Source organism: Fringilla coelebs (assembly GCF_963513975.1).
Source record: "Fringilla coelebs genome assembly, chromosome: 11".
NCBI classification, from domain to species: domain Eukaryota; kingdom Metazoa; phylum Chordata; class Aves; order Passeriformes; family Fringillidae; genus Fringilla; species Fringilla coelebs.
Genome location: NC_140037.1, coordinates 8576164 through 8598247, shown reverse-complemented (window position 1 = coordinate 8598247; position 22084 = coordinate 8576164). Strand labels below are relative to the sequence as shown.

Here is a 22084-nt window from a genome sequence, read left to right as displayed (position 1 = left end):
TGTAAGCTCTTGCCGCCTCCCTCGCCCGGCGCTGGGGAAGCCGGGCCCCGTGGCTCTTTGTCGGGAGACGGTGACCGGGGACACGGGAGTGTCACCGCCGCCGGCAGCTCCGCCGGAGCCGTGGCGTTCGTGCACAGCCCTTTAGAGGCGTGAAACCGCCCGGGGGAGCAGCGGCATGCCGCAGGCGCCCCGGGCCAGGCGCAGGCTGCGCAGGCGGGGGATGTCCGCGGGAGCTGCGCGGGGTAACGCGGCACAGCGCCGGGAACGGGGGCGGCGGGCGGCGCACGCCAGGGACCGGAGCATTCACCCTTGTGAAAAAACCAACAATCTTCTGCCACAGCGCCACTTAATTGGGCAGTCTTGTGTAGAGAAAGCAAAAGCAAACTTTTGCCATTCTTTCCTTTTGCTAGCATTATCTTTATTAAGGATATATTTACCTTATTAAAGGATTAATGTTACGTATTTGTGGCTGTGCACATAGACACGCGTGCGTATTTCTGCTGATGGATTTTGAAGTGAATCTACTGAGAAATCATCCAAAGTCAGACCAACCCCCCTCGCTGAAGACATATTCGGACGAGGAATAATTACAAAATAACGAATTTAGCATCAGCGGGGTCATAGCGGGGCGGATGGCGGGGCTGTATCGGAGCACTCCAGCGCGGCCGCAGTCCCGGGCCGGGCCCGAGGGGATGCTCCGCTCCGTTCCGCTCCGTTCCGTTCCGCTCTCCGGGGCCGCGCCCGCCGCTGCCCGCGCTCCGCCCGCCCCGGCCGCGCCCGCGGTGGCGCCCCCTGGCGGCTCCTCGGGGAGCGGCGGCGCGGAGGGCGCGTGCGCGCGGCGGCGGGCGCGGGGCGCGGCCGGGTCGAGGGTCCGCGGGGAGAGCGGGGCCGCGGGGCCGCGCCGGAGGTGAGCGCGGGGCGGCGGCGGCGGCACCGCCGGGGCGCGGGGGCGGGCGGAGGGGCGGCGGGGCCCGGAGAGCGCGCGGGGCGGGCGGGGGAGCGGCGGGCCCGGCGGGCGGCGGGGGAGCGGCCCCGGCGGGCCCCGCGCGTGGCCGCGTGTGTTCCCGCCCGGCCGTGCCGGAACATCCTCCCCGCCGGCCGCGCTGACAGCGGGGCGCGCCCCGCGGCCTCCGCCCGCCCGGCCGCCGCCGGTCCCGTCCCGGGGGACGCCGTGGCGGCACCTGTCCCGCCGGGACGCGGCCGGCTCCGGGGCGGGGCAGGGCAGCCCGGGGTACCGGGGGCTCCGCAGCCGCGTGGCGCGCCGGCTCCTTCGTGCCCCGAGGGCTTTGGGAAGGGATGCGCGCCCCGGCTTCTGCGCCGGGCGGTGTGCGCGGCGGTGAGTGGGGCCCGGGGATGCTGGGGAAGGGCTCGGAAGGAGCCTTTCTGCGCTCCGGGGTGTGCGGGGAGCGGGAGCGCCCCGGGCAGGGCAGGTCGCGCTTTCCCCGTTCCCGCAGTGTGCCGAGGCTGGGCTGGGCTGTTCCAATGCCAGCGCGATGCTAATCCCTATCGGGGCACCGCGACAAATTTAAGGCGACCTCTGCTCCCAGCCAGTGTCATAAAAAGTTGGCACAGGATGAGGTAGCCTTTGGGAAGGTCCCTTGCTTCGCTGCTGAGAGTAACTAAGGATAGGAAGGTTGGATTTGTTCTCCAGAGGTGGCAAAGTGCTGTCTCAGGAAGGACAGTGCGAGGTGGCGACCTAAAACACTCTGGGGGGTGCCAGGTATTGTCTCATTTAGCAGCTGCCAGGAGCTGCCCTTCATCAGCTCAGTGGTTCTCCTCTGCACGCCGTCAACTTTCAGTTTTATAGCAACCTGCGCTGAGTTCCTGCTTAACCTCAAACCCCGAGAAGCAATGCTGCTTTTTATTTGTTCTGAACTTCTCTATTTCTGTTTTTTTCCACTGTGTCGTTTTCTGGTTTTGTTTGGTTTTGGGTTTTTTTTTGTTTTTTTGTTTTTTCTTCAGGAACCAGTGAGTAATCAGTATCTGTTTATTCTTTATAGACGCTTGTGATTCCCACCGTAATTACTCTGAGTTATAAAAAAAACTTTAAATGCTTTAATTTAAGTGGTTTTATGTGTACCTTATCCTTGCAACGTGTGTCCTGGGCTGGGGTGCAGTACTTTTCGTGGCAGCATCATTTGCTCTTTGCCCCAAGCTCATTTTTTGATTTTTAAAAAGCTCACGTTCTCTTCCTTGTAAGATGTAAAATACATCACTTGAAGGCATACTTTGGAGCCAGTTTGCCACTGTTCACCAGCACAGTGGTTTTTCTACATGGAATTCAAGATTATGAGATATATTTTAGATTATTTCCATTTAAAAAAAACTTTTGAATATTATTCATAGAGGGAACTTTACAGAGATCCTGGAAAAACAACAAAATGTGCGGTTTGCAGTTAGTAGGAGGAAGCTGAACGTGTGGTTTGATTTGTTTATGTGATGAGGCTGTGATTCTTTTGGGGTCCAAAGCATTTTCACACAATCTGGTGTCACGTGAAGATTTGTACCTCTGCAGGGAATATTTTTTTACTTTATATGCCAGTGTGTGTAAATCTGATGAACTGCTGAGAGACTCCTTGACTCTGGTAACTTTTGCTCACATTTTAGAATTGCAATGCTTGATGCAAATGAGACTTGGCAATGCTTGCAGTATTGTAGTGCACAAGCCATGATAAAATACACACTGAGTGCATGCATTAACTCCTGTCTTAGTCATACCAAAACTCTTTGAAAAAATTGGTATTGATTGAGCAAGTGCATTTTTGTTTGTTTTTATTTGGAGGCTTGTTTTGTTTGTTTGTTTTGGTGTCTGTGTTTTGGCTTTTTCTGGTTTTGTTTGATTTTGTTTCGGTTTTGTTTTTGGTTGGGTTTTGTTTGGTTTTATTCTTTGTTTATTCTTGTTTGTGTTTTTATTTGTTATTAAATCTCCTGCCCTCCCTTCTCCCCAGTGAAATTTGGGGTGGAGGAGGAGGATTCAGAGAAGTGCAATGCAATGAAAAGTGTGGAGGGGCTTTTTTTTCTCGCAGAAAGAAGCTTAGATTTTCCTGGTGTAACATTGCCTTTCATGTACAACAGTGGCTTTGTTACAGCTGAGACTGCCAGAAAATGCCAGGTGACAAAAGATGTTAGGAAGACACACTTACAGTTTTTTTTTTTCTTTTTCCCTCAAACAGGAATCAAGAATGCTTAAACTGGATTTATCATTCATCCTGCAGCGAGCTTAGAACGCCTCTCCACAGAGCTTTATGTCTGAGGTACTGTTTGTTTCTTTTAGCCAACAGTGATGACTAAAGCCTGAATCTATGGAAGGTGGGAAGGACATGGTTATTAACTTTTTATGAGCTGGCTGTGACCCCCCAGAACCAAGTTGCTTGGATCACCTAGGAGGTGAGTTAGTGAGTGTGGGCACAGCCCCCTGCAGCCCTGGCTCCTGTTCTCACACCTTTGCTGTGCTCACCATCAAAGGGTCACTTGTGTTCAAGCAAACTGTGAAGGCTCCCTGTACTGATTAATCCATGCCTCTGCACGTGGTTGCAGGAGGGAAATCCAGGATTAATACTCTGCAGCTTTTGGTTATGGCAGGATATGTGTCACATTGATACACTGGGGATCTCAATAGCTACTGGAGTCTTGGCTTTGAGTTCCTGTGGGCTGTGCAGCTGCACCTTGTCACGGTGTTATTGCATCAGCTGTGCATCTTTTCCATGAGCTAATGCCTTTTGGAAATATTAATGATCCATTCAATATCTTGGGTTCATGGAATTTAAGGTGTTTGATGTTTGGTCACTAATGTCATTGCTCTGCTGTAAAGTTTGGGGTATAAGTGCCTGTAGTAAGAGGTTTGTGTGGGTGAGTTGCCCAAATATCTCATGCAGAAGACTTCATTTTCACTGTAGATTCCTAAGAAATACTGCTTATGTGAGTTTCATCCCTGGAAAAAAAATCTTAGAATCAATAAACCAACTTCAGCCTAATTTGACAGAGGTAGAGATTTAAAAAATATTATTTGAAAGGTTTTGAGGGGTTTCTTTTATTTCCTAGAAACAACTTTTTGTGTCAAAAGGCATGGAGGGCTTTCTAGCATTGGCACTGAAGGAGCAACCAGCAAGAATTGTACTTCTGTTGTGTGCTTGGGAGCTGAATTTATAGGCAGAGAGCTCGGGAGAGAGCAAGCTCCTTCAGTTCTGTTGTTCACATGGAGCCTGGGTGCTGGACTGCACAGTTCCTGCTGTGCTGTTGAAATCTGCCTTCCACTGTGGATTTTTCCCTCTCTCTGCAGCCACCCAGACTGTTGCAGTTTTATTTTTCTTGCAGGTAAATGGCAGGACAGAAAGTGGTGTGAAAACTTTGAGAGGCACCGAGAAGTCCAAGTAGGTCATTCATTGCTGAAGGATATGAGGGATGAGGTCTCCTATTTAACTTTTTCTGCTCTTTCTTGGCAAGCATTCTGAAAGCCTGGCACTTCTCCATCCCTTTGGCACTTGCCTAAAACAATGGCAAGTAAGCTGAGCTGTTGTGGGATAGTAACAGAGTCTTGATTAAATTGCTGAGAGCCCCTTTCTCTTCCCTGCTGGGGCTGGTGGGTGAGCTGCACATGTGAATTAACTCCTTTGCATGGGTGAGGATGGTGTGATATATTTAGAACTGCCCTATCCACCCAGTTCTTTGTTGAAAGTTCCTGCCTGACTTCATGTTTCAGGCAGACAGAGTGAGTTGTCCCTGATCTGGTTTTTGTTACTGAAAGATGAGCAATTAAATTGTTTCGATTTCTTAATTTCTGCCTGCCCCTGGTAAAGCAGGAGCTGGTTCTCCAAAGCAGTGAGGGCTTGATGAAAGTGATGGGTGGGCAGAATGACACAGCTCAGTACAGCTGATTTCAGCTGAATTAGAGAGTTTTCTGCTCAGTTTTGGCCAAAATGGGGCCCTATCTAAACTGTAAAGAGAAGGAAGGAAGAGCTGACAAACTCAGTGAGAGTGAGTTTATCAGAGAGCAATATCAGAGCTAAAATCCACCTAACAAAGAGCATCTGATGTTAGCAGAGCAAAGGCAGAGGCGTGTCCTGCTAAGAAATTCTGCAAAGGGGTTTTAGAAGTGTAGGAAGTATAAAAAGCATAAATCTAGAAAACTACAAAAGGATCCAGGTTCCTGTTTTCTCTCTGTTTTCTGTCAGTGTATTCTCCCTTCTCTCAGCAGACAGGGAACTTCCCTTCAGGAGCATTGAAGGGAGGATCTAGAAGTTGTTTCTCTACCACAAAAAAAGTTGCTCTGTGTGTGTGTTCCAAGTAGTGAATTTCCCCAGCAAATGTTTGTCTGGAGAGCAAACTGTCCGTGTTAATGATACCAGAAAATGCTTAATTAGGTCAGAACAGGAGCAGCTCTTCAGATGATGTCTCGACATGTTGAAATCTTGCACATTCCAGAGGAAGTGCCAGGTGTGCAGGCAGTGAAGTCAGACTTTGCAGCATCTTCTGAGAAGGGAACTAACCCAAACAGGGAATGCCAGTTTTCAAATTCAAAGTCCTTGATGGACAAGATAGAACTAACTCTTATCTAAGTATTTTTGCACAACACTTCTGCGTGGGGTGATTTGGTGTGGTTTTTCTTTTTCTTCTTTTTTTTTCTGATTGCTTTTTAAAAAATTATTATTTAATTTGAAAATTATTCACATTCTGCGGTAACTGCTAGAACCTCAACTGCAATAAAAGTCCTTTCTCTGCAAGGATTAAGGAACCCAGATTACCTCTCACTGCTTTGGATTTTCTGTTCACTTCTTTCTTTAGCTGCATAACCTTTCAACTTGACTTTGAAGCTTGTGCCCAGCTTTCTGTTTCTAAATTGGGGGTTTTTTAATGTATTGACGTGTTAATCTGTATTTTTCTTTCTTTCAGTTCTTGTTACTTGTCATATGGGGAGTTTTTCTCTCTTAAAGTTTCCCCAAAAATTCTTTTGAAGGTCGCCAAAAAAAATCCCAAACAAACCCTAAACCAATTTTCCTACTCTTGGTAATATTTGATGGTAATTTTGTTTTTGGAATATGGGATTTTTTTTTCAATGTATATTTATATTTAGATAGCATGCAGTGCCAACTTCAAGGGTGCTTAAGAAATAGGAATTTTCCATGCAAATTTGAACCCAGGCTTTTTTACTATCTTATGAGAGTTTTATTGTAGGCAAATTGTTTATTAAAAAAATGTAATTAGAGATTTCATACATTGTGAGTTAATGGATTTAATAGAAAAGATCTGATGGAGGGAATACTAGTTTTCTTGGTTGTGACTTAAATTAAAAAACTCTTTGTCTTCCATATATAAATCTTTAACCAAACTCTGCCCTTGCTCACAAGGTAGTTTTCTGGAGCCAAGTAGCTTCTTTCTACTCTTTACCTTTTGATTGAATAATCTAAATTTTGTGTTTCAATACAAGGAATGTGTATCCTGGTGTGTGTTTGTTTTTCTGTATTGCACATGCCACACACGATTCCTTTCAGCTCAGGCAACCTCCTTTAAAGGGGCCCTTCAGAGAATCATACTTAAAAGCCTACAAAGCTCTTTAGCTGTGTTTGTGTAGTTAAGACTTTGCCCAATGCCTTGGCAGGTTTGCCTGGCGTTATTTCCCCTTGCAAATGTTGCTCGTCTAAAATCCGAGTTTTAGTGAGGTAATTCAAGGTATTAGTGGCCTGAAAAGAGCATTCATGTTTCAGGCTTTTTTTTTTTGTTACTTTATTACCGATTTCCAAATGGAAATCTCTAATGAGCTCTGAAATAAAAACACCAGCAAAGTAATTTTTGAGTGACGTGGTTTCATTAGACATTTTGAATCAGATTGTTAGCTGCTGATGGTCTGGGGGTGCAGGTGGCTTTGGAGTTTATCCATTTGGGAAGCTGTGCTGCCTGAGGGTGCTGCTGTGAGGTCCCTCCAGCCAGTGCCAGCCATGAGCAGGCTGGGGTGCAGTCTGGGGGTACCCTGTCACTCTGTGCAGCACTCTGGGCACAAGTGCACTGAGATTTAAGAGATGTAAGTCCCTGTTTGGGTTTTCAAGGGAGATCTGTTTGCAAGTGTTTGCAGTTTGTTTATTTTAGAAACCAGGGGTTGGGCATATAAAAGGCTTTGTTTATCATCTGGTTCTTCATGAGACTTTTGTTGCTGGCTTAGCTCTGCCATCTCTGTGATGTCACTTGTTACTGACTGGTCAAAATGAATTGTCTGCTGCACAGACAGTTCATTTTGTGGAAAAAACCTCTGCTCTGGAAGCAGTGTGTTGGTGACCACTCAGGTTTCTGGCACAGCATGTTCTTCGGGGGTTCGATCTAAGGAATGGGCTTTACAGCCTGCCCTGTGTGCTGCAGTCCAGCCTGGCTGTGGCAGCAGGAGCAGCACGAGGTGCTGGTTCCTTCCCACCCTGTGTGGTTTCCACAGCCTGTGTGCAGGTACACTGATGCTTCCTCAAGCACTGTGGGTTGCAGTGACCTGTCAGTGTCACTCCAGTCACCTTCTGCAGCTTTGTGCAAAGCTTCAGGCAGCCTGTTTTCACTTGGTTCAGAAGAATCCTGTGCTCCCAGTGAGAAGGTGGATGCAGGTAAAGACTTTGTCTAAAAGGACACAGTTGAGGATTAAATGGGAATGAATTGTTGATTTGTTTGTGTGGTCTTGAAGTTCTGCATTCCCTTTGCTACTTTGATGGTGTTGGAGCCGAGATCTTTTTGGAATATGCAATCAGAATAGTTTAGGTTGGAAGGAACCTTTGAAAGTCATCTGGTTCAACCACCCTGCAGTGAGCAGGGACGTCTTCAGTGAGATCAGCTTGCTCAGGGCCCCATCCAGCCTGGCCCTCAGCGTTTCCAGGGATGGGGCAGCCACAGTTTCTCTGGGCAACCTGTGCCAGTGTTTCACCACCCTCACCGTAAATAACTTCTACCTTATATCTAATCTAAATCAATCTTTTCCTAGTTTAAAGCCATTGCCCCATGTTCTATCATAACAGGCCCTGCTAAAAGGTTCTTCCCACTATTCTCTTCTGTTTGAAGCAGGGTATTTTCTGCTGGTTGCAAGCTGAGGATTACTGATAGTACCTCAAAGGCATTTGGGTGAGAAGGCAGGTGCAAGTTCCTTCTTGTTCAGTCTAGCAGTGGAAGCTCCAGCACACAAGAAATGTACAACAAATGACTGCTTGTAGTTAGTTCCTTGCTATTTTCAAACTTCTTGCTGTTCATGTGATGAAAGTTTAAAATTAATTGTGTTTTAGACTGTATCAGTTTGATTGTCAAACCTACCTTTCACGTATTGGGAAAGGGGTATGGAAAACCTCAAAGTGTCAAGTATCTCCTGAGTAACAATTCCCCAGGAAAGCTGTTTGACTGCTGATCTTTTAGGACGTGTATTTTTCTCATGCTCATTATTTAAAGGACACCAAGTAACTCAAGCCTATTAAGTCCTGCTTGTTCTGTCAGTGATTAGTGAGTGTAATCTGTTCTTGGCTTCTTTAGAAAAATTCTTTATGGATTCTAATCTGGGTTACTATGGCTAGTTAGATTTCAAAGAACAGCTTTTCTTGAGGGTGCTGCTTTCTGAACCTTTTATCTGGTGTCTTGTAAATAATGTAGTTTATTCAGGGCTGATTGATCTGAGTGTAATGAATTATTATTGTAAACAGTAGCAGTGCAACCCAGAAATTAATATCTTGATTTTTTTTATAACTTCTGGACCTTTCTTTGTGGTAAACTGTTTGGATAGCAGACTGTGTAGGCAAGTGTGAGTGTTGGAGTGCGTGTTTGTACAGAGGTGGATGTGTGAACCTACAAACGACAGAGTATCTTGTTACTGGGTCTCAATCCCTTTCCACTTGCAGGTGCCTCTAAGGACTTGTCCTTTTGCCTGTGGGAAACAGTCTGGCAGTAAGGCAAGACTGTGGGAATTTGGCTAATTTGTACTTACATGGTTGGAATGCAGCCAGTTGTCACTTAGCTCTCCACTCATTGCATCTCCATTTCACTATTGTCTTTCTAGCCCCGAGTGGCTCGAGACACTGAATGTGATAAGAAATCCTCAGCTCTATTAAAAACACTTGCTAAAGCTTATCTTTGCAGTGCCCACCACTGCTCTGCCTGACTCCTCTCTTCTTGCTTTGAGCAGGACTTTGTTTCTGGCTGAAGAATGCAGACTATAAAGTGCGTGGTGGTCGGAGATGGCGCGGTGGGAAAAACTTGTCTCCTCATCAGCTACACCACCAACGCCTTCCCAGAAGAGTACATCCCCACTGTCTTTGACAACTACAGTGCCCAGATGACCGTGGATGGCCGGACAGTCAGCCTGAACCTCTGGGACACTGCGGGCCAGGAGGAGTACGACCGCCTGCGCACGCTCTCCTACCCCCAAACCAACGTCTTCATCATCTGCTTCTCCATCGGCAGCCCCTCGTCCTACGCCAACGTCAGGCACAAATGGCACCCTGAGGTTTCTCACCACTGTCCAAACGTCCCCATCCTTCTGGTGGGCACCAAGAGGGACTTGAGGAGTGACCTGGAGACGGTTAAAAAGTTGAAAGAGCAGAGCTTGGCTCCCACTACCCCGCAGCAGGGGACTTCTCTGGCCAAACAAATCGGAGCGGTCAAATATTTGGAGTGCTCGGCGTTGAATCAGGAGGGTGTTCGGGAGGTGTTTGCTGAAGCTGTCCGTGCAGTTCTGTATCCTGTGACAAAGAAGAACACAAGAAAATGTGTCCTGTTGTAGTTGCCTTGGGTGATGGATGTTGGAAGTTGACTAGAATCTTGGAGGGCTTTTTAACGAGTTAAATTGAAGATTTGCATCTTGCACTAACAGCTCTAAGCAGAAATGGTTTATACAATGAACATTCTCGCAGTCTTACTGCTTCAGGGAAACTGAAACGGAACAGGTTTTTTTTTTTCCAACTGAGAGGTCAAATACCTACTCTATTTTCTAAAGTTCCAGTCTCCAGCTTCTCCAGGGATCACTTGATTATTGTAGTGGAGGAAAAATAAAAGAGGAGACCTCTTTATAGCCACTTCTTTACTAGATAGCCATCAGTTACTAGATTTGCTGAAAAGCACAAATCCTGAAAACTTTGCTTTAAGTGTAGCTGCTGCTTTTCCCATCCTTTATTTACTGATTGAATTTGTTTTACATACAGAAGTCTGGCTGTCCAGTTGTTTTGTCAATTTAAAGCTTGAAAAGAGTTTGTTTACTTGCAAAAATGCCTGAACTATTACTGAGATTCACCTTGTAGTGAACTGTGATTGATTGTATGAAGAGTTAGCATTAGGCATGGTTAATGCAATGAGCAAGACCAAGGGAATACCTGCAATGATTTATTAATAGAAGCAGGAGCTGATTTCTCCTTATGTAAGGAACTTAGAATAATGATGACTCACTCAAATGAGTGATTTTCATAGTTTTGAGGTGGAGAAGTGGAAGAGTAGTTTAGATTCAAGTCTTCCATCATCTTCTAAACTGAGATTTTATTTCACTGTCCAAAGAGACTTTGCTCCCTGAGAATAAAGTTTTAACAATTACCTTCTCAGGCTGACTGAGGTATTTGGGATGACACTTCTCAAAATGAGATTTTCAGTGTAATCCCTTTGATGAATCCCAGAGACTTGACAGCAGCCTGCATGCTCTTGAGGAATTAATTGCTTCAATTCCTAAAATTCTCGGGGCCACCATCTGAGATTTTTACGGCAAATTCCTTCGTTGTTTTTTCTGTGAGAATGCTGACAGAAGATTTGGAGGTTCTGTTTACAGGAACCCCTGCTTCTTCCTATTTTCAGTTCAGTCTGTAATGGTTAGCCAGTCACTGGATAGGATTACCTGGGCGGTTTTTTCCTCTCCTGGATGCTCAGTTCTTATGAACTCCTTTTTAACTGAAGTTCTATTTACATACTTTTTAACCTTCTGTAGCAGCTCTAGTAAGTGGCAGCTGGCTTTTATTTTCAGGATGTGCACTGTTCTTTATGTGTGGTTCCGGGACCAGCTGAGGAGTGAGCGCATGAGCCCTTCCTTAGACTCAACCTTCCAGCTCCGTGGTATGAAAGCAGCATGCTTCAAAGATACTTTGTGTGAAACCACTGGTGCTGGACTGGGCTTTGTTGTCTGAAGTTGACAGTGCTGTCTTTGTCTGGCTGCAGCCTCAATTGGTCATTCAGAACTTGCTTTTTTCTTGTGATTCCCACACATGCAAAACTGCGCTGGTGTATACCCTGGTCAGAAAAAAAAAAAAAAAAAAGTGCCTCATTTTAGAAAGATAACAGAAAATACATCAACAAGGTTATTAGGGATCTTGTGTTAATTTGACCATGCTTTATCTGATGCTGGCAGAAATACCAGGTGGATAGAAACGTTTGCATTTGTGCCCTAATTCCACTATTTGGATAAAAATGTTGGCATTTGTGCTCTAATTCCTCTATTTGAAGAGGATGTGCCTTTCTTCAGCTGGTGTAACTGATGCTGATGCTAACTGCGGTTTTTTTAATCTGAGATGTGCTCATTTTGGTGCTGCTTTAGCCAACTGCAACCCACAGATTATAAATTGCAGTTAATCCAAATCCTGGTGCCTGTGGTCAGTGGACCGACAGAGAGCTCCAAGCTGAGCACAGGCAGTACCAAAACACCCATTCTGCAGGATGTTTCCAGAAGCCTACACACTCTGCACATTTTTCTTCACCAAGTGCCATTGCCTGGAGTGTCTTTGTGTCTCTTGCACTTGCAGAGGAAGTGCTGTTCCAGATGTGGTTCCTGCCCTGAAGGCTGTGAGGGTGTAGAGAATTCCCTGAGATAACCTCTACTCACCACGTTCTGCCTTTGCTTTAGCTGTAGGCCTTTAGTGTGGGCTGGGCTTGCAGGCAGCAATTAACTCTGTGCCTTGTAATTCAAGATTATTTTCTGTAGGTAAATTTCAGTAACTGAGTAAATAGACTTTATCATGTTTAAAATGTATTTATTTAAGCCAGTGCACGTGGTTTGTTTTAATGCTGGTCAGACCTAAATCAACTGTCTAGTGACCCCGGTGCAAGCCCATAACCTTTGCTTTATTCAGAAATGTACTTTTAAAAGTCTGTGATATGTTTGAACTAGTCTTAAGAGGTGCCTGAAATTAAAAGCCTACCTTTTTTTTTTTTTGGCTACATATATTTGCAGTTTTGTACTGAAGCTACTACTGTTTTTAAAAGTTTTTACTTTTTTACATACTGAAATCTTTTAATCCTGTGCCTTTTTGTGGTTATTCCTAACTGAATTACATGCATTTTGTGGAGAAGAAATCTTGTGAGCAAGTGTTATTGCACAACCCCTCAATTTCTGTAGGCTCAAGCAGCCATCCTGGAGTGAACTGGAAGAGAGTGTAGCGAGATAAAATTCAACTACTTAATCAATTTATTTGATTTGGTTACACTGTTGATTACATTATACCAGAACACCTTATCCCCACTTAGATTACTTAGCAGATGGATTGCACAACAGTGCTGAGGAGAATAACAGGATAGTGATAAAAATAGCAGAGGGAACTTTGAACCATCAGAGACTTTTTACTCACTTTGGAGAACCTGGTTATTTAAATGCTTTGTATTTCTGTCACCCTCTGATGGGAGAAAAAGTCCTGGCTAGTAGCTGGTTTCCTCCAGCCTCTGCTTCCCATGAGGGTGAGCTTCAGGACAAATCCAGCGAGCTTTTCCTTTTAGTGGGCATTCTCCTTTCATGATCCTCCTTCCTTTGTTTTCCCCCCCCCCCTGGAATCCTTGGTCCTTTTTTTGTAAGTAGTCCAGTGCTTCAGTTTACAATCAGTTCTGTTTCTTCCATGCTTTATTTTTCTTCTGTGGGCAGTTGAAAAATACAGACTTCACATAATCCCATGGCTGGATTTTTGTCTTGTTTTGGGAGGTCAGAAAACTCAGTGTGGGTTTCCTGAACAGTTCAAGGTCCTTTGGTTTGTTACTGAATAGAGATGCAATGTGTATGTCTTAAATCACAGAAGAGACTCACTGTGAAGACACAGATTTTAACCTTTGCTTTGTAAATGATTTCTGAACTACTTGGGTTTTTTTTTTTTTAAATACAGCTGAAGCTGAGCGGTTCAGGAATTGTGTCCAAAGGATATCCATGAGCTGTGCTTAGATTTGGAAGTGCTTTCTTCAGTTTACAGCTGTAGCTATTTCTATGAAATTTAAACTAGAAGAACCTCCCTGTGCTTTGCCTCCGGGTGCTAAACCTCACTCTGTAGAAACCTTGGTGCTGCTTGGGCTCACCCCAAGAAGTGGATGGATCTCAGAGGGGGGGTCCCAACCCCCAGAGTGGGCAGCAAGGACCACCCATCAGCAGTGGGAGCCCAAGACTCTGAAGTGTGGTACTGATACATACACTGGCAACTTGATTTTATGCTATAAAATAATTTGTATTACATCTAACAGTTTTAAAGGATATTTTCCTTTTTTTTTTTTTTAAATAAATTATGCATAATGACATTGTAATAAACCTTTCCTCACCTCTCTGGCTGTCGCATTAACTCGCCCTGCTGTTTGTGCCGCACCTGTGCTGAAGGCAGCTCTTTCCTGTGGAAAGCCGGGCCCGGTTCCTCGAGGCAATAAAGGAATTTTTGGCAAGGGCGGAGCGTCTGCGCTTCCTTGCTGCGCCGCGGGGCGGGGCCGCGCGGGGGCGCTGTGGGCGGGCGCCGCTCCCCGGGCCGCTCCTGGGGCCGCTCCCGCCGCCGTTTCCGCTCGCTCTCGGTGTCGGGGCAGCGATGTCGGACTCGGAGAGCGAGGAGGAGGCGGACGGCGGCCGCGCCGAGCCCTTCTCCCTGGCCGGCTTCCTCTTCGGCAACATCAATGAGGCGGGGCAGCTGGAAGGGGACAGCGTCCTCGACAAGGTAGGGCCGTGTCGCTCCGGGAAGGCACCGCGGGCGGAGGGATGGGTGAGCCGGGGCGCTTGGGGCGACCTGTGGGCTATCCCGGGGTGACGCGGTTTGTGCCGGGATGTACCGGGATGTCCCGGGCTCTGCTGGGGTGAACCGGAGTGTCCCGGGGGATGCTCGGGCCGGGCTCTCGGGCAGGACCCAGCAGGCGCCGCAGGGGCTCGGCCCGGCCCGGCGCTCGGAGCCTCCCAGCTCTGGTCTCCCCAGGAATCCAAGAAGCACCTGGCCGGGCTGGGCGTGCTGGGGCTGGGCAACCTCATCACCGAGATCACCGCCAGCGAGGAGGAGAGCGCCGAGAGCGAGGGAGCGCACCTGGACGAGGAAGGTTTGGCGCTGGGATGGCCGCGCTTGGGGAGCGGAGGGGCGGCAGGGTCACAGCTCTTGCCGGAGAGAGCAAAATGCACCCGGGTCTGCAGGGAATATCGTGGTGGTCTCTGGTCAGAGCCCCTCTGTCAAAGGCCCTCCCTTCTCTGCCTTGCCAAACAGAATCCCACAGCAGCTCCTGATCAGCTTTGCACCTGTTCCCTTTAATTTTTTATGAGTATCTTTTCTTTTACTTGTCTCTTTTCCTTCATAAATGAGTTTTGTCTGTGTTTGTATTAAAGAAGCCTACTTAGCACACAGTATTATAATATCTTTTTCTGAACTTGTTGAACAGTTTTCATGAGTAAGTGATAAGTGCTTCTTGTGCTAAATTTGGTTGCTTACCAATCTTTTAGGGGTAATTCAGAGGCTGGAGAGCTTTTGATTAGAATGAGGGGAGAAGTACTCTGGTGGGAGATGCTAATCAGATATTTTGGTTTTTTAAGTAAAGGAAGCATAGCAAAGGATTCATAAGCTCCTAGCGAAGTTAGATGTAACTAATATAGATTAGGATAAAGATTTGTCTTTCTCCTAGGCTGGGTTAAGAGCACAGAGGATGCTGTTGACTACTCAGACATCACTGAAGTGGCAGAGGACGAGAGCCGTCGGTACAAGCAGGCGATGGGCAGCCTGCAGCCAGCTCGAAGGCCAGGTAAAGGGGACCAGCACTGCAGCTCTGCCTGTAGGAGCTGTTCTGGGGCATTGTGCTTTTTCACTCCTTGCTTCAAGAGCCCAGTATCAGCTTCTGTGAAACTCTCTTCACTGGATGAAGCCACTGCTTGCTGCCTTCCTCTTTTAATGAATCAGTTCCTAATTGGAGTCACATTAATCTTAGTATCTCTCTCCTGTTTTACTCTTGAATTTATTTTTTTTTAAAGACTCTGCAGAAGGTACCTTGGTTCTTTTGTTGGTCTCAGCTATCTCTGTCTGTATTCTGGCCCAGAATATGCTTTCAAAACCAAGCAGCTTTTCCATTTCAGTAGCTGCTAGTGTAAATGCTACATCTTGGCATATTCTTTAACCTTTCTGGTGACTTTCTGTAGTTAGTGAGATATGAAGGTGATTTGGACTTTTTAACCACATTTTCTTTATTTGTTCTACAAAGAGTGAATAAAAGAATGTGACAGCAGAATATATAAATGCATAGGCAAATTGTGAGTAAAAGGAGGTCACAGCAGAATATATACATAAACATAGATTTTAAGTGCTTCAGTCATCATTCTGTCAGTTTCTCTTTGTCCTTCCTTCCTGGTATTTTTTAAATTTCTGTCTTGCAAACGAGTTTATGCAGGAAGCTGAACTGCTAAGAGTTTTTATCTAGTTACAAGATAAGAATGGTGTCTATGCCATCAGGTATGAGAATGGAAAGGGTGCCTGGTTTTGTTTTATTAGCTGCTTAACACATGGTCTTGTCTGCTGCCTGGTTAGATGAAGATGAGGATGATTACGATGCTGACTGTGAAGACATTGATTCCAAGCTGATGCCGCCACCACCACCACCTCCAGTACCTGGAAAAAAAGAAGATGAAAAAGATGCAGCTGCTACTGGTGAGTGAGGACTTTCTTCTTCTCTCTGGCAATGTGAGTGTCTGAAGAAAGTGAGCGCTTCTGTGTAGCAGTTCTGCAGCACCACACATCACACAAACTCAGTCTGCTGGCTGCATCTGAAGGTGAGTGTTCATGGTGTTGCAGGGGTACCTGAAGTTTAGGGTGAAGTATTGTATTTCCAGTGACTGTTGAAATACCTGTATTGACAATGAAACTGTTTTTTTTATCTCATCCTCTCAGTTGTGGCTGGGGAATTCACCTGGAACGCTTAGGATAAAATGAAAGGTTAAACCAGAATGGTACTTAGAACGCCTGCACAGGCTTAATTTTTGCATAACTTCATATAAACATGGCACTATGGGGTTATGCTAGGGGAGAGGGAGGAGACCTGTTTGTTTATGAGGTGCTTGTTCTGTTGTAGTATCTGAAGATGGAGACGGTATCATTTTGCCCTCCATCATTGCTCCTTCCTCTGCTGCCTCCGACAAGGTGGATTTCAGCAGCAGCTCTGATTCTGAGTCAGAGATGGGACCTCAAGAAGCCAGGCAGGCAGAATCCAAGGAAGGCAAACTCACACTTCCTCTTGCAGGAATCATGCAGCGAGATGCTACCAAACAGTTGCCAAGTGTTACAGAGCTCTTCCCAGAATTTCGACCAGGCAAGGTATTGTAAGAGATATGTGGAGGAGATGTGTGTCATGTAAGCCCTCTAAGTATGCATTGCACAGTGTTTAGGGGTATCCACTCAGTAATCACATAGATGTTCTTGCTCAATCAGTACTTTCTGTAGTTTCTGTGTGCTGCTGTTTTCAGATTGATTTTATCTAATAATTTTCCTGCCGTTTGCAGGAATTTCTTAAAAAGCATCCTATAAATCAGGGTGTGAATGTTTTGCTGACCATAGCAAGGCCTGTTGATTTGATACTTTTGCCAGATAATTAAATACCAGTGCTAATCTATCTGCTTCCTGGCTTTTCTGGTAAATACTTGCTCCTCCTTTTATGCTGTCCTGAACTTGGTGTGCTTTTCCTGTAACAATTTGTGATCTGTATCTTTACTTAATTCTCTCTTGAAGTTGCTCTGAGCATAAATTAGAAATCACCTCAATGCAAGTTGGTTCAAAGAATGGTTGGGTTTTGCACAAAGCGAATTCATTATAATTCTTTCCTAAATGCTCCCAAATAGAAAATGCAGTTTGTGTATTTCAGTAATTATTTTGGAAGTTTTAAAGCTTTCAAGAAAAGAGGAAAAGGTAGGAGGAGAAGGACCATGAAGATGGGCTTATAGTTGCCAAACAGATAGTTGTGGATAAGGATAACTTGGTTTTATGTGTGCCCCAGGGAGTTTGTGTAAGGAGCTGAATAATTTGCATAATTAATGTCATGTTTTAATGATTTAGGTGAACACTGTCTATTGGTAATCTAGGTGAGGCTCTAGCACAGAAGTTTCCCTTCTCTGTGTTTTCTAGGCTTTTACAAACTTGGTGTTTCCTGTGTATCAGTCAGTGTGTTCATTTCTCTGATGCTCAGCATGTAATACCAGAGACTGGCTCAGTGTTGGGTGTGCCCAGAAATCAGTGTAAGCAATTAATGCTGAGCACTTTCCATGATTAATTAATGAGCAATAGAGCTGGCAAAACCTAAAGCCCTGTAGATTTTCCCATGAGGATGGATTGCTGTGCATGTTAATGTAGCATTGTATTTTTGGAGGAAACCTCCTAAAACAGCATGTGCAGAAGTAGACTTTGTGTCCATTTAACCTGGAGTTAGCAGTTTAACTGTGTCTGAGACTTTTGCTCTTCATGACAAGTCATTGAAACTGGATAAAGGGTTTGTAAATAATCTGTGGGAGTTTTGGAAAGGTTTACATGGATAGGCAGAGATGGACAGAGTGGTCATATAAACATTTCCTTTGGGGATCAATGTAACATATTAACAGAGAACATTAACAGGGTGTATCTGCAAATCTTTGATTCTAATTCCTGTTTCCTAAATAGATCAGTTTATTTAGAAATAACTTTTTACCTCTTTAAGAGAGTTCTTAGAAGAAAATAATAAATTTAAGTATTTAAAAACCAGCAATTATACCCACAGAAGGAACAGGAGTGAAAATGTATCATTACCATGAGTGCAGGTTTTGGAGGTGTGCAGTATAGGGGAACTGCATTATAATGGAAGTAAAAATAAGTGTATTATTTCTGGGCCATATTATCTATCTGTTTGCTTAAGAAATCTCTATATAACTCTCTTTTAGCTTGTCTCTTTTGCTGATAATTTTATCAACTCTTCTTCAACCTCCATCTGTCTTTCTGAAGATTGTGGATTGTTCAGAATGAAAATCAATTGCTTCCAGGTGGTGTCTAACCACATGTCCAATATGTAAAGGCAGTCTTTCTTCCCTCTGACTTTCTCTGTGTCTGAAATTAAGAATATATCCTTTCGAAAAGGAGGGGTCCATCAAACAGAAGTATCAGAAACTTTCTTTTTGTGTATAACCAAGAGGTTGTTAATTGCATTGGGAACTGGGGGTTGTACAAGCTTCTGAATTTCAGAGTGCTCTCTTGCATTAGTGTTCTTCAGGTGAGGGCAAGCATTCCACAGTGTCTGTTTTCATCTGATCCCCTTGTTTTTTCCTGTTCCAGGTGCTGCGTTTCCTGCGTCTCTTTGGCCCTGGGAAGAACGTTCCGTCGGTCTGGCGAAGTGCCCGGAGGAAGCGCAAGAAGAAGCACCGGGAGTTGGCACAGGAAGTGCAGATACAGGAGGGTGAAGTTGTGGTTGAGAGTGGAGTGGAAGGAAAATCTCCTTGGGAGTATGAGTTTGCTGCTCCTCCCCCTCCTGAGCAGTGCCTTTCAGATGATGAGGTGGGATATCTGAGACTTAGAGAGGGTCACCAGCTAGTGCTGGGGGTAGTAGTGGATTGGACAGCAACTTTTCAGGGAAAAGCTCCTTCCTCTAAAAGTGGAGAACAGAGTTGGCTTGTATTCCAGCTGGGCAGCAGCTCTTCTCCAAATATTAGTTAGTGACTTCAGGTGATTTCTTCTTACTGAGAAGGCTGCATCCGTGGTACAGGATCAATAGGAGAGCTTACCCTCTTTGTATCAATGAAGAAATCTCTGTGTTCTTGGAAGTCTAATTGCAGAACATTCTTGAGGCAGCTAGTAAGTATGGAAAAGAACTTCTTAGAAATGCTTCTTCTATGAGAGTAAGCTGGGAAACTCAGGAGGAAGAGACTCTTACTGACACTTAGATAAACCACCAGTGTAACCATTCCCTCCTTTGCTGTGCTTCAGATTACCATGATGGCGCCTGTGGAGTCGAAATTTTCCCAGTCAACTGGTGACACAGACAAGGTGACAGACACCAAGCCCAAGGTGGCCGAGTGGCGCTACGGCCCCGCCCAGCTCTGGTACGACATGCTGGGCATCCCTGAAGACGGCAGTGGCTTTGATTATGGCTTCAAGCTGAAGGAGAAGAACGAGGAGGAGGCTAAAGGACACACAGAGGAGGGGGTGAGAGGGGAACCGTGGGGCAAAGTGTGGGGATGGATGTGGGGATTGCTGCACAGTGAGAATCCGGTGATGGGCTGGTGGATTGTTGTGCACCATGCAAAATGAGATGTTGAATTTTCCTCTGTTAGTTTGGAAGGATGTCTTTCAAGTCATGTCTTCCAACAATTATTACTCCCTTCCAGGATGCAGAATCGTCAAAGGAGAAGGATGATCTGCTAGCTGATGAGCACTTCCTCATGGTGACACAGCTCCAGTGGGAGGATGATGTCATCTGGAATGGGGAGGATGTCAAGCACAAAGGGACTAAGACGCAGCGTGCGAGCTTGGCAGGCTGGCTGCCATCCAGCATGACCAGAAATGCCACTGCATACAATGCCCAGCAAGGTGATCAGGGCTCTGACACCAACTTTACTTGCTGTAGTGAGCTGACTCATTATATGCTCAACTGCAGCACTTAGTGGAATTGTACATGCACAGTTGCATGTCTCAAATGTAGAACAAAATTCCCCCTGTCAGGGAATGCTTTTTGGAAAAATCACAGCTCCACTGAGAATTCTGAGATTTGGTTTCTTTCCAAAACCAGAGTAGGTTACTTCTGTTAAACAGTCCCCAATCCTAGCTCTGTCTATCTTCTTCCCATGTGGAATACCAGATGCTGGATCCATCTACATTAAGATCAAGCAAAGCTGCCCTTTGGATTTTCTCTTTTTATAGGCTAGTGGAATTTTGTTTACTTTTGTTTTTAATTGGAAGAATTATGTAAAAGTATTCAGAAGTTTCTGCTCAACTAAAAATTGTATTTTTTTTTCTAGATAGGAAGTAATAATTCTTACAAGCCTCTGACTTCTTTTAGACATGGATGCATTTTAAATTGAAATTGTTCATGTAGAATGAATGCTTGTCTTCTGTTTGTCATATCTTATCCTGCTTCTGCAAGGAAAGACTAATGGGGATGTCAGATCTTTATTGGGTACCAGTGTCAATTCTTTAGTGTTCAGCTGTGAGTACAAGACACTGAGGCGTTGGGTGGGTGAATTGGAGGTTCTCTGAAGAGGCTGCAGACTCCATCAGTCAGCTCTGTGTGAACTGTGTTTTTTTTTAAGCTTTCCCAGTTCTAATGACACATGTCACTCTTTGGGATGTGAGCAGTTGGTCCATCAGGCTGAAATTCACTCTCCATGCAACCCCCTAGTCCTGGTTTAAGGCACTGCGGTGCCCTGACCCTCCCACTCAAGCTGACCTTGCTTTTGGTTTCCTTTTCTCTAGGTTTGAACCGCAGTGGCTCTTTGCTCAATTCACCAATTCCTCTAGCACAGAAACCCAGTGTGGCAGGAGTCCTGGGCATAGCAAAGTGCAAGGAAAAGGCTCCTGAACAGCAAGGTAATGGCTCATGAATAGGTGCATGTGACACACATTTCTGTGGTAGAAGGGCTACTTGTTTGCTCTAAAACTTTTCGGAGGCTGTGTTTCAAAAAGGCAAAATCTCTGAGCATTGGTAAAGCTCAATCTTGGAACTCTACTTCCTCTTTGCTTTCAAGATCAGTTTTCTTTTGCCTTTCAGAGGTCCTACCTCAGGAAGCCTGAAAGATGGGGAAGGTAGAGGCAGTAAGATGTGGGAGTGAGATCTGAAATGGTTTTCTGCCAAGACTGAAATATTTTACTGTATGTAAAGTTCTCAAGGGTTCTCCTTTATGATTGTTGCAGTTTCCCTGGATGAAGACAAGCCCTGGTACTCCATTTTCCCAATTGATAATGAAGAGTTGGTGTATGGCCGTTGGGAAGACAATATCATCTGGGATGATCAGGCAATGGAAACCTACTTGGATCCCCCTGTCTTAACTCTTGATCCAAACGATGAAAACATAATTCTAGGTATGTTTATGGCATCCAGAAATTTGACTTGAGTGGGAAAAGACAAGGGGAAATGAAAGCAAGGGTTTATAATCACACTGTAGTGGAAATAAATGGACTGGGGCAATACTTATGGCCTTCCTTTGTCCTGGCTTTTGAAGTTAATTTGCAAGTCAAATGCCTAAGCAGAACATGTAAATACTAATAACCTTTATTGGTGTGGTGTACACATTCAGCTTCCAAGTTAAATTCACTGACAGGAAAACAAAAATTAATGCCTTGAAAGTTAAATTCAATGTGATTAATCTGGCTCTTGATGTGTTTTAGGAGTGACTGTCTTAATTTGACTTGCATGCTTGTTGGTTTGAAGAGGAAAGGTAGGGGTGTAATCTTGTGCTTTTAGAAATTCCTGATGAAAAGGAAGAGATGACTTTGAACTCTCCATCCAAGGAGAACAAGAAAGAATCTTCTCTAAAGAAGAGTCGGATCCTGTTGGGAAAAACAGGTGTCATCAAGGAAGAACCACAGCAGGTCAGCATAAGATGTAGCATCATCTCCAGGGTTTGGAATGATGAGGAGGGAGTGAGGTTTTGGGGTTTTTTTGACACCTCTCTCTCTGTGTTTAAAATTGAATTAGAACATGTCTCAGCCAGAGGTGAAGGATCCCTGGAACCTCTCCAATGATGAGTTTTACTACCCCAAACAGCAGGGACTTCGAGGAACCTTTGGAGGCAACATCATCCAGGTAGCTTGAGTGTCTTGGTAGGAGGTTTCTAGCTGAGGGTAGGACTGAAGATTTGTAGAAAAACAGAATTAGATTACAGCAGGTTAGTTAAGTGTTCATGAGAGATTTTTTACCTTAATTAAAATTAGGACTTTGAACTAATTTTTATTGATTGCCC

The 22084-nt window shown here is 45.1% G+C and overlaps 2 protein-coding genes across 6 annotated transcripts in view; both read left to right on the top strand.

Annotated features, from left to right (window-relative positions):
* The first annotated feature begins 817 nt into the window (after window positions 1-817).
* On the top strand, window positions 818-13513 carry LOC311157879 (rho-related GTP-binding protein RhoG-like). 4 transcript variants are annotated; one of them, XM_084212901.1, is made up of 4 exons: window positions 818-907; window positions 3174-3254; window positions 4315-4370; window positions 9131-13513. In XM_084212901.1, exon 4 carries the CDS (start codon window positions 9152-9154, stop codon window positions 9725-9727), a length of 576 nt encoding a protein of 191 aa, XP_084069027.1. In that variant the 5' UTR covers window positions 818-907; window positions 3174-3254; window positions 4315-4370; window positions 9131-9151; the 3' UTR covers window positions 9728-13513. The 4 variants fall into 4 exon arrangements, with proteins under 4 accessions (XP_084069027.1, XP_084069028.1, XP_084069026.1 ...); XM_084212900.1 differs by lacking the exon at window positions 818-907 and adding an exon at window positions 1291-1336; XM_084212902.1 differs by lacking the exon at window positions 4315-4370.
* Window positions 13514-13728: 215 nt separating this feature from the next.
* The window catches only part of TAF1 (TATA-box binding protein associated factor 1), a 29131-nt gene continuing 20775 nt past the window's right edge, over window positions 13729-22084 (top strand). For both annotated transcript variants that reach the window (XM_084213268.1, XM_084213267.1), the window contains exons 1-12: window positions 13729-13868; window positions 14121-14238; window positions 14812-14928; window positions 15705-15824; window positions 16414-16487; window positions 18465-18683; window positions 19113-19331; window positions 19514-19715; window positions 20598-20711; window positions 21036-21203; window positions 21586-21713; window positions 21820-21927. In XM_084213268.1, the coding sequence (XP_084069394.1) occupies window positions 13743-13868; window positions 14121-14238; window positions 14812-14928; window positions 15705-15824; window positions 16414-16487; window positions 18465-18683; window positions 19113-19331; window positions 19514-19715; window positions 20598-20711; window positions 21036-21203; window positions 21586-21713; window positions 21820-21927 (1713 nt within the window). In that variant the 5' untranslated portion in view covers window positions 13729-13742. The remainder of the gene's footprint in view (window positions 13869-14120; window positions 14239-14811; window positions 14929-15704; window positions 15825-16413; window positions 16488-18464; window positions 18684-19112; window positions 19332-19513; window positions 19716-20597; window positions 20712-21035; window positions 21204-21585; window positions 21714-21819; window positions 21928-22084) is intronic.

Bases quoted from the DNA above. Each gene is read 5' to 3' on its own strand.
- LOC311157879 (XM_084212902.1), top strand. From the start codon at position 9,152: ATGCAGACTATAAAGTGCGTGGTGGTCGGAGATGGCGCGGTGGGAAAA.